Genomic DNA, 17,443 nt, shown 5'->3' with positions numbered 1-17,443 from the left:
ACAGACAAGGAACAGAAAAAGAGGCTGCTGTGGATGGGCTGAAGTAGAAATGTATACACACACACAAATTAAGACTTTCAGATTCAGCCCAAATCAATTTGAGCCAAGTCCAAAGCACCTTTCACCTTTTTGAATTTGGCCGAATATGAAAAAAAAAATGGGGGGGGGTGTTTTTGTGTGTGCACGTGCTCTCCTTCCCATGGGAAAAGAGGGGAAGAGAGTGCCCACCAAACAGCTGACCTGTCACTATCAGCTGTTTGATGCAGCACTCTTTTAATGACTGCCCATGTCTTTCCAGCCAGCGCTGCCTGCAAAGGCACAGGGAGCCATTTAAAGTGCACCCTGCAAACAACGACAGCGCCTGCAAGGGCTTTGTAAGGCATCTGAAGGGTTACTATCTGCTGTTCAGCACGGCACAATTTAAATGCCTCCCTTTGCCTTTCCAGGCATTGATTTCGGTACTTTTCAACTTATCTAAACTGAATTGCCCATGCCTAGGCTGAAGCATCTTTGGATATAGGAGCTCTCTCTGGGGATATGTGGCGCGTTCTTTTCCATTCAGTCACATCGCTACTTCAAAACTCAGCCCAAATCACATGAATATTTATACATTTACACAGACACATGGACATGAGCATCAAAATCTATAGACTTTGTGCCCACACAGCTTACGGGGAGGGAAAAGGAATCCGTAGGACATCTGCCTGTCCACTCTGTAAGGTGTACAGCTCTGGCTATTGCTTGGAGAAATGCGCAAGTCCGGTCGTACACAGTTCACCAGCTGCTCTGGGACCCCAGATACTTCTGCCTGAAAGGTGAGAGAGAAAAATATAAACTAAATTCAGGGGTGGGGGGAATCACTAGAAACATAATGTTCATTCAATAGCCCACTGTTTTACCTGGGCAGAGCTTATGGGGTCTAGCAGGGATACTGAAAACTGAATTTGGACCTGAAAAATGCTAGCTTCACCTATGGATTTCTTGTCTTGCTCTGGCCAAATCCCTACCTGTAAAACCAAAACTTCAAAGAACCTTATATTGCTTCTTATGTTGCTTTTGCTGCAGTAAATTTTGTCGGCTTTATGATACTGCAAAGCATTTTGTTTCAGCTGCTCCAGGCTATCAGGGCAATTCCTTTGAAATTTGCAAAGGAAGTAGGCACCATAAGGACTTACACCATAAGACTGTGTGATGGCGAGTTAAGGGTTGCAAAGCGGGTTTGCACGTTGCCAAGTGCTGTGTTACATTTTGTACTATATAGGAGATGTGTGTTTTGTTATGATACAAACTGAAGACACAAACACCAGGGAGTATTTTTTTTAGAAAAATTCTGGAGTTAGGAAGCACTAGGAGAGGGGAATCATACACTTAGCCTTAACAGTCAATGAGTGCAGAAGAGGGAAGTGGTGGCCAAACAGCGGGCTCATGGGAATTGTAGTCCATTGACATCTGGAGAGCCACAGTTTGGCCACCCCTGGAAGAAGGTAACTCAGATTGTTAGGGGTTGGAGAATCTTTCCCTTATGAGAAAAGAGTCTGGGACTTTTCAGTTTATAAAAGAGATGACTAACAGGACATATGATGGACGTTTACGAAATTATGCACAGGATAGAGAATGGACAGAAAGGAGTTTTTTCTTCCCCTCCCCTAAAATACTAGAACTCAAGGGCATCCAGTGAAATAGATGGACAGGAGAAACAATACCTCCTTTGTTTTACTGTTAATAGTTTTCACAGCATTAATATAACTTCCTGAAGTATATTTTTAAAAAAACAGGGCAAGACAGATTGTCTGTAGTTTAAATAAATAAATCCAATAAAACCATACTCTTTTTTTCTTTTTTCTTTTTTGCTTCTGTGGGTCTTTAAAGCATCATATACCTCAGTGATGCTCTGTAAATTAATCACACCACATAATCTCTCTTGATGAGAATGTAAATTCATTACATGCCCATTGCAATAGGTATCTTCTTGGCAAAAGAAGTCCACAAATTAACAAAAAAATTGTTTTAAAAACCTGTTAAATTTGCACTGTGTAACAAATGCCTTCACTAGTCTGTTGTACACGGTGCATAATTTTATATTCCTATCATACTTCTTACACCAATAAACTAAGCACTAAGACGTTATGGGCTTTTAGCCCCCACCCCTCCGGATGAATTCAGGCAAATATTGTGACCTGTTTTGAAATGGTATAAGAGGTCCAAAGAGGCATCAAGAATGTTTCGCTGTAGCCACTTTCAAAATCGTGGTGATGCAAGATGCTGTATTTTGTGCGGAAAAGAACAGCCGGGCGGCCATAAAGGAGGTGTTTATCTGCAAGGTAATAAGAAGAAAGCGTTAAGTACATCAATAACAGCTATTTTGTAAAGGGAGGGGACAGATACCACATAAAGTCCTTAGGCTTCACATCTCTATATTCAAAGAAACTGTATTGCACTGATGTTCAGAGCTAGTGTAACACAGGGGTTCAGAGTAAGCTAGGAAGTTCCTGGTTCAAATCTCAACATTGTTATGAACTCACTATCTGGCCTTTGGGATGCTTCATTAATTAGGCCAGCTATGAAACTGTATTAGCACAGAGGTCTGTGGCTCAATGGTAGAGCATCTGCACAGCATGCACGAGTTCCCAGGTTCAATTCCTGGCATCTCCAGTTCAAAGGATTGAGTGGTAGGTGATGTGAAAGACCTCCATCTGAGGCCCAGGACAACCACTGCCTGTCTAAGCAGAGACTACAGCCTGTGATGGACCAATGGTCTAATTCAGAATAAGGCAGATTTATAATTGCAGGCCCCTGAGAAGGGGTGTACACATAAACCATCTTAGGTATATCTCTGAAAACGTAATACACAAAGCTGCCCTGGGAACAGTCACTGGCTTAGTCTCCCATCTACAACATGAGGATAATACCACCTATCTACTTGCAAGGGTGGTGCATAGAAGGCTATGGGAACAAAGTACTGCACAGATACAAAATTTTCTCAGAGAACCAGGGTGGGGTAACTGCTTGGAGTGCCAGCCCAGAACCTGAGAGACCCTGGTTCAAATTCCTGTTCTGCCATAGAAGCTCACTCGGTGACCTGGGGCTAGTCCCACATTCAGCCTAACCTACCTCACAGGATTTTTATGAAGATAAAATGGCAATGGCAAAGATGCTATGAGCCACTTTGGCTTTCCACTGAGACCAAATGGTGACATTCAAATGAAGTATATAAATAAATTGGTACCTTTAGCTGACCAATGGCATTTGAACTAATGAAGCTGCATTTTTTACTGGTGAATTAAATTCAGTTGGCTTACCACCCATACATTAAAATAAGCTCTTCTCTCTTTTTTTGCAAATACAAGACACAATTACGGAATAACAGGGTCACCCTTATTTAGTAGTTCAAAGAGGTCCAGTTAATAATCTGAGAACGCAATCCTAAATAGAGTTATTCCCTTTTGAGTCCATCGGCTTGAATGCACTTAGAAGGGTGCAGCTCTGTTTAGGATTGTGCTATAGAAGTACCTGAGCAGGCGATACACTCGGCCTTCTGCAGGCGAGGAGACTAATTGGGAATCACATGAGAGTATAATAATATTTTTCATGTTTTCTGATTTAATACTTTAGATTAGCGATCCCCAACCTGTGGGCTGCGGACCACATGTGGTCCTTCGACTAATTGGACGTGGGCTCCAAAGGGCGCCTTCTCCCCCCCCCCGGCCCTTTACAACACACTTCGGGTGTCATTGTCTCCCATCACTCCCAGATGGGACTATCTCGTTGCAGAGAAACAAGCTCAGGGTTCCCATTGATTTGTCCTTGTCATGAGTTAAAATTTCCATGAAAATAAAATGTTCCTTATGTTCATCATTGTGGCGTATCTGTATCTTATTTTGAAGGGATGTTTAAACATTACCATAGCGATCAGAGAGCATTAGGGCAGTGGTTGAGAGTAGAGGAGTAAACTAACCCCCCCCACCAGGCCTCAATAAAAGGCGTTGAGTGGTCCCCGGTGATAAAAAGGTTGGGGACCACTGCTTTAGATAACGCACCAGAACCCAAACAAGAGCACCCTTAACACCAAGTAACGTACTTGATAGATTAATCTATTTGAATTGGGGCAGCATCGCATTTCCCCTATATAAATCCTTGACAATGTGCTATGGAATCTTATAGATTAGAAAGGCTTCTATATAACTGGGGAAACAGGAAGTGTGTGTGGGGGGGTCAAACCTGCTCCAGTACCAGGGCTTCACTCCCGGTTGGGTCCTCTGCTATTCCTTTTTAGTAAACTTTGCCCTGATATACACTGCATCGCATTGACCTCCTCTGCATACCCTGCCTTCAGTCTAGGTAAGAAAGATGGACTATAAATAAATAAATAAATAATCAAGTCATCTAATTGCAGATCTACCACATAACAGCTACTTTGATTCCAAGGCTTGCAGGACTAGATCATATATTGTTGTCCCTGCATCAAAGGAAGGGATAAGGAGCAAATCTGTACTGTTTCCTCCCCACCTCAGTTCAGACACTCCCTAGGGGGGAAAAAAAGACAGACCTGATGCACATAGTGGGTTGGATCCTGGTGCAAAAGGGAGCTGGCGGTCCCCTTTGGCCACCAAAATGGTTATGCTGGGGATGATAGGACCTGCGTGGACAAAAGACATGTGAGATGGGGACTGTAGCATGGAGGGAAATTTTGGAGAGATTGATTGAGAAAGCAGGCCGGATCCAACCCGTACTGTACAAAGCTCTGCTCTGTCCTGCACCCCAACAGAGCATGCTCAAGCTGAGCTTTCCTGCCAATCAGTTATCTTCATGGCAACCTGATGTATCCTGCAAGAGGAAGCCACATGGACTTGCCCTAGTATGCAGGGGAACAACTGCCCCTGACAGACAGTATTCAGTGCTAAGGCTACTCCTATATATTGCAATAGTTCCTCCAGGCCAATAGTATAATTCTAATTTTTGCTAGATCACAGTCTGATTTGATAGCAGAACATCAATAACTGGAGGGGGGGATACGATCAACATATACGCGACAAAGTAGGCCATTAGATCAGCACATGGTAGCAGTGTTCTGAAATACCAGGGACAATTAATATCAACAAAATTCAGTATCACAGCAGTATTGAGTAGGGGAGTGCATTCGGTATATCTGAGCTGGAAAAAAAGACCAGAATTAACTTACCGGCATTTTCTGGCTAGTCTTTCAGCCAGATACAGATTGGGGCTGTATCTTGGCTATCCAAAATGTTGGATTTTAAAGGGCATTTAAAGATATTGCAGTCCCTTTAAATGCCTTCCTGGTGAACTCATTATTTACAGAAGGTGATTGGAGGGACAGCAAACTCTTTAAATGCCTTTGGAGTCCACTCACAGTTTGCAAAAGGCATTTAAAGGGATGAGGTTCCCTTTCCCCCCATTGTTTGAAACCAATGGAGGATGGGGGTGTCTTCTTTGAGGGCCCATAGAATTGGATCACCTGGTCTAATCTTTTTCAAACTTGGAGAGGGGGGTGAGAAGAGCCACCAGCAGCTATGCTGCTAATTTAGTACTTCTACTAAAAAAAAAAACAACCACCACCACCCAGAGCTCCAGATTCCTCCAAATTAATTCCTCATTATACCCTATGGGGACCATTTACTATAATGATCTCCATACGGTATAATGAAGTAAAAAAAATCGGCATTCCTAAATATCTCCTGAATCCAAATCACACGCTGACACTAGGATTCAGGAATATTGGGAAATACTGGTATTTTTTAGGTTCACTATACCCGAACCCAAAAAGTAGTAGGGTGTTGTTGTTGTTTTTTTTGGGGGGGGGTGTTATACCATCCTATAATGAGCCTCTTGTGGTGCAGGGTGGTAAGGCAGCCAACATGCTGACTGAAGCTCTGACCATGAGGCTGGGAGTTTGATCCCAGCAGCCGGCTCAAGGTTGACTCAGCCTTCCATCCTTCCAAGGTTGGTAAAACGAGTACCCAGCTTGCTGGGGGGTAAAATGGTAATGACTGGGGAAGGGAATGGCAAACCACCCTATATTAAGTCTGCCAAGAAAACGCTAGAGGGCGTCACCCCAAGGGTCAGACATGACTTGGTGCTTGCTCAGGGGATACCTTTTATTCCATCCTAGTATTGAGTAAAAACCAACAACTGGTGGATTCTTATTAAATGCCATATTAAATATTTAAAGCCAAACTTTTGTGGATGACTTGAGGTTCAAACTTAACCTCAGCTATTAGAACCCACAGAACAGCTTTGAGCATCTCACACACTCTCTGCCTCAATTCCCTCATTGTTAACCAGAAAAATTAAGAGTTCTTCGCATCTCATTGAAAGAACACACCTGCACATACTCCTGGGGACAGTATAGTCTAGCCTGGTTATGTAATGTTTTTTAATCAAAATCTCATGTTAGAAAAAGAAGTCTGAAGATTTGGCTGAACATGAGAAAATCAAGATTTCATGTATGGAATTTGCCACCGTGGCCTTACCTTCCGTTCCTTTGACATGAAGACGCCTGTTGAGTTCATCCAACTTATTCTATGGAAAAGAGAAAGACTGTGGCAGGTCTGAACTAAACGAACCATTCCCTCCTGTCCCATTTCAGCTGTCTATCTAGCAGATCAATGCTACTCCCGTGAAAACTGTTGCTGGCAATGATTTGTGAAAGCTATTATACCACTCAGTACAAGGGTTTGCTACATTTCTAGCACAATAAAGAATCAGGAGAGATGCCCAAATTTCTCTGTCCAAGAGCTATCATCGCAGCAGTGACCCTCTGCTATTTTGTGCGGTGTTAAGTCCACTTTGCACAACCATGCTGACAATGTTCCCCACATGCACCAGTGCATGCAATGGGACTGCTAGGAGATCTCTTGTTTCCATTCTGGCCTCCTTACACCAGGCAGTGACGTTGTATAGCAGGACTTGCAAGACTTTTTCATTAAGCTAGAAGTGAATCTCTACTCTCCAGGATTTATCTTCTGCTCTCTTTACAAGAAACCATTCCACAGACATAGGATAATGCACTTTCAATGTGCTTTGGCAGCTGGATTTTCCTGTGCGGAACAGGAAAATCTACTTCTAAAGTGCACTAAAAGTGCATCATCTATTGTGTGCAGAATAGGCCCAGGAGAGAAGCGCAGCCAAAACGGCCCCAGTCTCAATCCAGATGCAGTTCCAAGGAGGCAGATGGAGTCTGTCACATTGCAAGAAGAATTAGAACTAGTCCCAGCAATATTAGGCATGTTTGATAATATTTAGAGTACAGAACCTGTGATTCAAAAGATCTATCAGATTTCTCATTTGACAGTGGCTGGTACCATCAAGTATTGCAAGGGTTGTTTTTGTTTGGTTTTGTTGTTTGGTGGAGGCATTCAAAAATAGTCACATGGGCAGCCATGAATTACCTTGTCGTCACACGTACATCCCAGGTCATAGTCAGAGGAAGGCGTTGTAGCTATAGGATAGAGTGGTCTGGCGATTTCTTCCGGCATGGCTGGTTTAAAGGTATTGCTCCGAAGTAGATGGTTTAAGCTTCCATGGGTCCCATTGTTAGGGGCTGGCTTTAATCCAAGAAGATCTGGCAAGGGATTAAAAAGACAGGTGATTACAGAATCAGATTCTCAGCAGGAGTAGAAATTTAGGTCCACGTAACCTGGGATCACAGAATTTAATTTAAAATTGATGCTACTTACCACACATAACATTGTACAGTTCTATATTTTCAAATGGGGGAACTTTTGTCTTGTATTTAAATGAAGGGCCATAGCCTACAAAGACAGTCTAAAAGACAAAATGAAGAAAAGAAATTAAACTAAAAAAGTTAGGATTGATTATTTCTGTGTATTTGCTACAATTTTAAACAAGCACAGGAAAACCCACAGTGTATTTAGTGCTGAATTCAATATCCTAAAAATCAAGTGTTTTGAAATTTTTAAAGCAAGATTCTAGCCCTTATGAGTACAAAGATAGGCTTTAAAGTATGTTGGCATCTGATAGAAATCTATGAACACAGAGAAATGATCCCTTTAAGGGCCTCTGTATACATTATGGAGGACACAGGTTGGAAACAGGGCCCCAATCCTGTTTCCTATGTAACGTTGAGACATGAGTTGTTGGCTCGTCTCAATTCCCACCATTCAGATCATGACTGTGGCACATGCAGAGAACAGTCTACACTCCTTCACCTGTACCATTTTTCCTGACCGGAAACAGTCCCAATAGGCATTATTTGACATGCATTTCTCCCAACCAGAAGACGTCGGTAAATACACTGCATATGCAGATTGCAAAATCCAACTCTTCTTAGTGCAAAAGACGCATCACCTTAATATAAAAACAGTGACTGAGCCCTGAATAAAGTTGGCGGAAACGTTACGAGCTCTGAAACAATATTTTCACACAGAGGCTGAAATCCAAATAAGGTACTTTATGCATATAAGGGGAAAGGTTTGTGCACAGGAATTATACAGAATCCCTGCATGTGACCGCCCACAAAGCTCTTTCCATGTAAAAATATTACGCACAGCAAACACTTAAAATACTTCTCTCTTTGGTTTTTCCATGCCATTTTAGAACAGGATTATTTTAAAGGCAATCCTAGGGAAATGCTGGATTGCAGTTTATGTAGATACAATTCATCAATATAAAGTTCTGTTTCTGCTAACTGCCCATTTTAGATTCCCTTCTACTGCCACCGCTCCACTTCCAAATATTCAGCAGCCCCTACCTGCATGCTATTAATTTTGTTGTCGTATCCATGGTCTCCTTGGAAAAGGCACTTTCCGGTTATTTTCTTAAAGACGTCTCCGGGTCTCCTAAGTGCAAAAGTAGATTCTTTGTAAAGTGGGCATTGAGCTCAAATGCAGCTAGATACGATTTCTGCAGAATATTCTAATGAAATAGTGAAAGAAGGTTTCTTTGTAATCTTACACTAACAATGGCATTCAGAGTGGGGGGATGACACGCCAGACCAGCCTTTCTCAACTTTTTTACCCTTGAGAAACTCCTGAAACATTCTTCAGGCTTCAAGAAACTCCAGAAGTGGCAGGATCAAGCAGAATATGGTTGGGAAGCACAGCTGTGTCCATGCCCACCCAGGGCCCCTCCTCTTCCCACCCCCTCCAGGCCCATCATTGGCCATTTGGGGGGGGTAGTTCAACATGACCATATATTGGTCATATCACTCAATCAATGTTTAACAAATTTTTAAAAAAGATAAAAAAATTAATAACTCCCACCCATCAAGGAAACCCAAGGGTTTCACAAAACCCTGGTTGAGAAAGACTGTTCCAGACAGTGGTCTCGGGGCTGGAAACACTTTTTATAGGACCACCCAACCCCTTCATTATGGTCTGTGCAGAAAAGTGGGGCTTGGAATAAAATATTGCACTTTGACATACGTTGAATATTGCACTTTCAATTTAATTTCAATGCACTTTGCAACTGGATTTCAGGGTGTAAAATGGCTAAATCCGTTTGCAAAAGATCATTAAAGTGCAGTGACCATGGATTGAAACTGCATTATTCAGTGTTTGTTATTCTACTGTAGAAAACAAAGTTGGCACATACATTTCCTAAATAAATTAGAACAGAAAAGGAAAAGGCACTCTACTCTCCCAATATTCTTGACTCCCCCCTGCCAATCATTATCTTCAATGCTGCCTTTCCTTTCAGGATGACAAGGAGACACGGAGGAACCCCACTGGCAACAATCCATAAAGGCTGTGTGTAGAGATAACCCAGGTGATTTCTCCACCATGGTCAAAAGATCTAAGAACATTCACAGGTTTACAAGCATAATTTTGGTCAAAAAGAAACAAAACAAAAGGATAAGCCATAAAAGAGAGGACTAAATCTTACTTACTTGGCCACATGCCATCGTCTGTCCACTAACAAGTGAACATCTTCAATTCTTCGGTTATTCGCATAATGCAACCGCTTGGGAAGATGTTGTTTCAGGTAGGGCTTAAAGTGCTGATCTGGTCTCTTGCACTGAAACAAGAGGAAAGGAAGTTAGAAGGAGCCCTAGTGGCGCATCGGCAGACTGAGTCCTTACTCGTTTCTGTGGCAGAAACTAAGGAGGAAGGGATGGGAGGAGGAATGAAACAAATGAAAGATCCTTATGCGAGAAATAGAATGGGTTAGAATGGGATCCCACCCACCTGCTCTCTGCCACATAAATCACATTATATATGAAGTGGGCACCAAATACCGCAGCTAGTCTAGATCTAGATGCCCTCACCTGGATAACCCAGGCTATCCCAATTTCCGAAGCTAAGCAGGGTCAGCCCTGATTTGTACTTGTATGAGAGACCTCCAAGGGTGTCCAGGTTTGCTACACAGAGTCAGGCAATGGCAAACCACCTCTCGATGTATGTGGCCCTAAAATCCCTAGTTGGATACCATAAATCAGTTACAATCTGATGGCCAGAAAAAGGAGTCTTGTTTCTCTTCCACTGTTTGGAGGTGTGACATACCACTGTGAATCTAGCACTATATTTCAAATAAATTATAAATTAGTAAGAGCAATGTACCGCTACATGATCATCAATAGGCTATACCGCTCCAAGACTTCAGGCGAGGGCCTGGATATTATTTCATAGAATTAAAAAAACATCCTCCCTGCACATTCCAAACCAGTATCTAAGGAGAAAGATCAAGCTAGAGACTTCCTGTCGATCCATCAGTTTTATAAGTGCTACCTTGGTTTCGACTTTATTGTACGTTGCTTCAAATATTTTCAAAGGAAAAACAGCACCATAGGAGAGGGACCTGAGGGAGCATGCAAACATTTTATAGCCTGAAACAGTTTAGCCTTGAAACAGATGTGTTACATCTAGCATGGACTGACTCCTAGGAGTGCGCAAGCTCTGAGTTTCTAATTCTTCTATCAGACCAATGATCCACCACTAAGACATTTTTTACAGCAGTCTTTGACAACTGATTCCATTGAATCCAACTATTGACTGCTATCTTGACTTTCTGCAGAGTATTAATCTTAAAGGGATGGAGGGATGAAGCATCAGTAAGAACCTTACTCCAAGATGTGCGCACTGATTCAAGTTCCTTTTCTGATGAGTCAAATTTCAAGTCCAGGCTTGTGTTAAGTTTTTTTTCTTTCTGGTTGTGGGGGAGTATAATTGAAAGTGCAGGCGATCCGCCAAATTTTCAAACACAGCACTGGCAAAATATTTACTCGTAAGAGCATTTTCCATTTCAAAACGAAGGAATCAAGAGTCCATGCATCCAGGCAGATGTTGTCCAGAAGAGTTATAAAATCTTTCACCAGCAACAAACAGTGGAAATTATGACAAACCTTCTCCCTTACTCATGAAGACACCTATTTAGAGGGCTTTATATGATCTAATAATGACCATCCCACTTATACCATAAGCCCATAACAGTGATCAGAGAGTCCATAATTAGATGTGTGTTCTAAACAGACATGCGTGCTACTTAAGTACTTACTGTGAGATTGGAGACAATAACCTTTGGGTCATCTGTTTCAGAGACAAGAAAGAGAAGAAAGAAGGCATTCACAGGAAGATCTAAAACCTTTTTTTGTCCCAGCTTTCCATCAAGCAGCCCAGGGTGATACACCAGTTGTCCTCTCCTACATTTTATCCTTACGACAACCCCATTCGGAAGATTGAGTTGAGAGAAAGCAACTGGCCCAAAGAGCTTTATGACAGAGATTTCCTGGATATTTTGGGGGTGCAGCCTGGGAAAGGGGGGTTCAGGAAGGAGAAGGAACTCGAGGGGGGGTATAATGTCATAGAATTTGCCTTCCAAAGTAGCCATTTTCTCTAGGTACTGATCTCTGTTGCCTGGAGGTCTGTTGTAATTCCAGGAGGTCTCCAGGCTTTAAGTTGGCGAAGAGGAGGGATTTGAACCCTGGTCTTCACCAGTCCTGGTCTGACATATTAATTGCTTTACCACACACTGTCCCTTAGAAGAAGGATTACTAGTACCACTTCTAGTACCCCAATCCCCCTGCAAGAAGAAACACCTCTAAGTGTTATGCCACTATTTCAAAGGGAAGGGGAGCTACCTTCCTCCCGCTATTGCTCTCGGCAGTGATAGAATCATAAAATCATAGAGTTGGAAGGGACCTCATGGTCATCTAGTCCAACCCCCTGCACTATGCAGGACACTCACAACCCTATCGCTCATCCACTGTAACCTGCCACCTCCTATAGTGAAGTTTTCAAAAACTGACTTACATCTGGTATTACTGTTCGCTTTGGCCCGAATGCGCCCTAAAGTTCCAGGTATCAATAATATGTCATCCACATTAACGTGAAAATTGCTCAAGTACTCTGTTCTTTCACAGGTGGCATCTTCCATCCCTGAAACAAAAAATGTTTGATCTAATGAAGCAAAAGGAGGTTTTCCAAAGCAGACACTTTCGATTAGCAGCAAAACTTTCGATTAGCAGCAAAAGAGCTTCAAAGAAGCCAAAGTTATAATGAAGACTGTTCAAAAGCCTCCCAAAGACGTTTAAAGTAAGTGGTTGCAGAAAAAGTACTTTTTTTTTTACCTTATTTCTTTTGACTAAAATTATCATCATCTCCATTTATAATTTCAAGAAGATCAAAGCAAGACTCTGAGGGTTCTATCAACATACATGGGCTGGGTTCAGGGGTAAAGAGTGGCTCATTTAAACCAGATTGCTGCATATGCACAGCTTAGAGTGGCGGAAACATACATCGGCAACGATTTGTTAGTAAAACCTTTTTCCACTTTCAAGAAGAATTCCAAGAAGCTATCCCAAGCTCCCTTGCATTGTCACTTCTTGCTTATGATGACCCAATGAAATAATGGCGTCCAAAACATCCCATCATTAATAGCCTTGCTCAGGTCTTGCAAACTGAGGGACTTGACTTCCTTTGTTGAGTTAGTCCAGAGGTGGCCAAACTGTGGCTCTCCAGATGTCCACGGACAACAATTCCCATTTAGTCCATGGTCTTCTGGAGAGCCACAGTTCAGCCACCCCTGAGTTAGTCCATCTCACATTAGTTCTATTGCCTTCAACTTTTTGTAACCTTCTTGTCCTTTCTAGTGAGTCTTGTCTCTTCATTATATGTTTTATTTTATATCTCTCCCCTTTAGCTTGTTTGTTGCATCATCAATAGCAGAGAGAAGAGGGAACATGGGGAGAGAGAACAAAGACACCACAAATAGGTTGCTTCTGCTAACAATGCATGCTTTTTTCTATTGGCCTGTGCTTGGTGCAGTAGTTTAGAGTGATGGCCTCTAATCTGGACAGCCAAGATTGATTCCCTGCTCCTCTACATGCAGCCAGCTGAGTGACCTTGGGCCGGTCACAGTCCTCTTAGACTAGGCTTTCTCAACCACAGTCTCATAAAACTCCGAGGGTTCTTAATAGCTCTAGAAGAGTTTCCTGAATGGATGGGAGTTAATATATATATTTGTTAAATTTGTTAAACATTTATCACCCCATCCTCCCAAAATGGCCAATGATGGGCCTGGAGGCGTTGGGAAGGGGAAGGGCTCAGGTGGATGTGTACACAGCTTTGCTTCTCCATTATATTCTGCACGATCAAACTACTTCTGGGGTTTCTTGAAGCCTGAAGGATGTTTCAGAGCTTTCACGGGGGTAAAAAATTTGAGAAAGGCTGTGTTAGACCTATTTTCACAGAGCAGTTCTGTTAGAGCTCTCTCCCCTTCCATCTCCCCTTCCATCTCTATAGTCAGGCAGCTAAGAAGGAACCAAATAGGATTCTGTCTCCAAACATTATGACCAAGTACATTTTGTAAAAACCACAGTTAATAAGCCAGGTAGAACCCTTTATTTAAAATCCTTCCATGCCCACCAATACGCCACAATTTCTTAGCAAACCTGGATTAAAACATCAGAATATGCTTGCGGTGTCCCATGACATCTGAATGCAGCTGTGGAGTCTCATATTTCATGATGGCTGGTAAGAACTATAAAGTCTTCCATATTGTGAACACAGAGATTGCCTCTTTCTTTGGGTGGGAGAAGGTTAAGAATAGACTAAAGTGCACTTATCAGCAAGTTGTTTTGACCTCTCAGCCCAATTGTGGTCTCCATCATTAAAGCCAGAGTGAGCTTTAAAGACCTAAAAGGCTTAAATACTTAGACAAATAATACAAAGCTGTCAAGCAAGCACATTTGTTATCTCATCTTCTTCCTCCCTGCCCTTCTACTCCTTCCAGAGACATTTTTACACCTTGGGGTGAAACTACACAATACTACATTAGACCACGAGGCAGATTGGGGTTCTTTTTCTCAACTGGCTTTCCCTACAGCCACACATCAACTGCAGAGAACTGATTTGCATAAGCACCACAGGGCTCAGTCCAAATTGGGACTGTAGAACAGGAGGGAGAGGCTCCAGATTCACCCCTCCCCCCAAAAAAATGCCATTTTCTTGAGCTAAAGCAGCACTAGGATGCATTATTTGCTCCCCACAAAGCCCTGCAGTAGAAGAAAATGTGCCCAGTGGGTCCACTTCATCTTGAGAAACAGACGCAGCAGGAAGGCTGATGTGCCATTGTCTCCCAAGGACTGTGGTTCCTGTCTGCATCAGGTCCTAGAGCACTTGGGTAAGGAAGTGTCCTGCAGGTTCTGGGTGGCTCAAGGAAAGGCGGTTCAGTATGAGAAATCCTGACCAGCCTCGTGGTCAAAAGACGTGCCATTTGGTCCTTAGTGTTGTTCTTCAATAAAATGTTGTTGTTCTTCAATAAAGTGTTGTTCAGGAAGTGAAGAATTGCACTGGAATCCACTGCAAACCCAGATAAATCACACTCTCATATAGTTGAGAAGAGAAGAGAGGGGAGGGGAGGGGAGGGGAGGGGAGGGGAGGGGAGGGGAAGGGAAGGGAAGGGAAGGGAAGGGAAGGGAAGGGAAGAGAAGAGAAGAGAAGAGAAGAGAAGAGAAGAGAAGAGAAGAGAAGAGAAGAGAAGAGAAGAGAAGAGAAGAGAAGAGAAGAGAAGAGAAGAGAAGAGAAGAGAAGAGAAGAGAAGAGAAGAGAAGAGAAGTTGGTTTTTTGGACTCCACTTTTTACTACCTGAAGGAGTCTCAAAGTGGCTTTCGATCACATTTCCTTCCTGTCCCCACAACCGACCCCCTGAGAGGTAGGTGGGGCTGAGAAAGCTCTGAGAGAACTGTGATTAACACAAGGTCACCCAGCTGGCTGCACGTGGAGGAAGAGTAGGGAATCAACCTGAGTTTCCAGATTAGAGGCCACTGTTCGTAACCATTACACCAAGCTGGCTCTTACAGCCTCATGAGCGTGTTTTTATTTTCCTGGACTGGAACATTAAAAAACAAACTGGATACGTGTGCAGGCGCACAAAAGCCAAAATTAAAACTTATACCCCAAATTAAACTATGTTGGTGTTAAAAGTGCCATTGGACTCAGACTTTGACCCCCAACTGTTCTTCTTATTTCTTCCCGTTTTTAGTCTATGAGCCGCTGAAGTGAGCACTGTAGCCAAAATCTCAACATGTTGTTAACTAAAGGGTTATTGTTGTGTTTTTTAATTACCGTGGTCACCCACGAAGATAATGTTGACGCATCGATGTAGGTTCAGCTGCTTCAGTCCATCCATTAACTGGCCCAGAATCTTGTCAATGTCTCTTAGTGGATTTGACATCTATGGAGGCACATATTTTAACACAATGAAAATTAGCCATCTGTGCAGTTTCCACATCTTACAGCTAACTGGAGATCTGAAGGGGAATAGCATCGAGAGGGATTGAAGGTACTTAGTCCCTTCCCCCATTCGTCCTCCCTGTTGGGTGGAACAATGTGCACCAGTCGTTTTTCTACCACAATGGAAACAGATAACATTTGAACCGAACGTTTCCTGCAATTATAGGGTTGCCATAATTTGAGAAGCAAAAAAGAGGATGCATTTCCAGAATGACTACTTCAAACATTTCAAATACCCCTATTATTTAAGCTGTGATAACTGCTACTAATGAGTAGCCATCTCATGCCTTGAATAAATCTTTGTTGGTTTTAAAGTTGCTACTGGACTCTGATTTTATTGTGCTACTAACTAGGAATTTCCGTAGTGCCCCATCCTCCCAAAAAGGACATTTTCATCAGCTTTTTTTAAAGAGCCCTAAAGAGGACAGACACACACACAAAAAAAAAAGAGGGCATGTTCTTGAACAAAAGGACATCCGATAACCAATTCAATGAGTAAGCAAGGATATTTCACTGTTCCATCAAATTTTAGCCTCATAGCAACTTCCCAAAACTCTATGAGGTAGGGTAGCCAAAAGATGACTGGTCCAAGGTGACCCAGCAAGCTTTATGGCTAAGCAGTCCTAATCCAACTTTAAACATGAATACATGAAGCTTATAGTAAGATCATTAGCCTATCAAAGGCATCATTCTCTGTTCTGATTGGCAGCTGATCTTAGGGGTGCCAGGGAGAGGTCTTTCTCACCCCCTTCTACCTGGTCTTGGTAACTACGGATGCCTGGGATTGAACCTGGGATCTTCGGCATACAAGGCAGATGCTCTACCCCTGAGCCACGTTGCTTCCTGGCATGAAAATGTAAGCTTGCTGCATGGGGTGAAAAATGGAGATAACTTTCCTTTCAGAGTGCTGCAGCCCTGACCTGGACCGAGTCTGCACACAATAGATAATGCACTTTCAATGCACTTTCGAAGTAGATTTTCCTGTTCTGCACAGGAAAATCCAGCTGCCAAAGCTCATTGAAAGTGCATTATCCTGTGTGTGCAGACTAGGCCCTGATCCCCTAGCTCCCCACTGTCTAATGACACCCCTATCACAATAGTAGCACAGCAGAAATATCTTGCTCTTTCTGAAAAGCAACATGCAAAAGTATCTATGCAGCTCCTGTTCCCAAAGATCTTCTGTTTATGTAGACACCCCTGTCTTAGGCTAGTGTCTGTTCTAATCCAGCAATTAGTTCAGTTAACTTAGACCAGGGGTAGTCAAACTGCGGCCCTCCAGATGTCCATGGACTACAATTCCCAGGAGCCCCTGCCAGCGAATGCTGGCAGGGGCTCCTGGGAATTGTAGTCCATGGACATCTGGAGGGCCGCAGTTTGACTACTCCTGACTTAGACAGTTCAGTTAACCTTACCTTATCAATTAAAAAGGGGACAGCAAGGTAAATGAGGAACAAGTGTCTCTAGTGAATAGGATATCTAATCTACCTTATCTAATCTAGCTTCCGTGCTCATCCTCTGAGCATAGCCAAATTCAGCGTAAACAAGCTTGAAATAATAATTCAGATTCACAGCAGTGTTCACTAGCTGATCTCACAATATGAAGGCGAACCTATGGAAACCCAAATCAGTTCATATGTTAGAATGAAGAAACTGTTTTGGAGAAGAGCATTAAAGAGTTGTACTAAACGAGACTTCTGAAACTTAAATAAGGTGGTGATAAGGAAGACCATTAGCCC

General features: G+C 42.7%; 1 protein-coding gene across 7 annotated transcripts in view; it reads right to left on the bottom strand.

Moving 5' to 3' along the window:
* ENPP2 (ectonucleotide pyrophosphatase/phosphodiesterase 2) overlaps positions 1-17,443 on the bottom strand; it is an 88,890-nt gene that overhangs the window by 12,174 nt on the left and 59,273 nt on the right. For 5 of the 7 annotated variants that reach the window (XM_077351600.1, XM_077351604.1, XM_077351599.1 and 2 more), the window contains 11 exons: positions 15,540-15,648; positions 12,225-12,350; positions 11,470-11,501; positions 9,866-9,993; positions 8,729-8,816; positions 7,695-7,782; positions 7,407-7,579; positions 6,489-6,537; positions 4,547-4,636; positions 2,178-2,314; positions 673-808 (listed from right to left, as the gene is read on the bottom strand). In XM_077351600.1, the coding sequence (XP_077207715.1) occupies positions 673-808; positions 2,178-2,314; positions 4,547-4,636; positions 6,489-6,537; positions 7,407-7,579; positions 7,695-7,782; positions 8,729-8,816; positions 9,866-9,993; positions 11,470-11,501; positions 12,225-12,350; positions 15,540-15,648 (1,156 nt within the window). The remainder of the gene's footprint in view (positions 1-672; positions 809-2,177; positions 2,315-4,546; positions 4,637-6,488; positions 6,538-7,406; positions 7,580-7,694; positions 7,783-8,728; positions 8,817-9,865; positions 9,994-11,469; positions 11,502-12,224; positions 12,351-15,539; positions 15,649-17,443) is intronic. The other 2 variants (XM_077351601.1, XM_077351605.1) reach the window with 1 other exon arrangement.

This window comes from Paroedura picta, chromosome 9 (assembly GCF_049243985.1).
Source record: "Paroedura picta isolate Pp20150507F chromosome 9, Ppicta_v3.0, whole genome shotgun sequence".
Classification (NCBI taxonomy): Eukaryota; Metazoa; Chordata; class Lepidosauria; order Squamata; family Gekkonidae; genus Paroedura; species Paroedura picta.
This window is presented reverse-complemented; position numbering and strand designations above follow the sequence as displayed.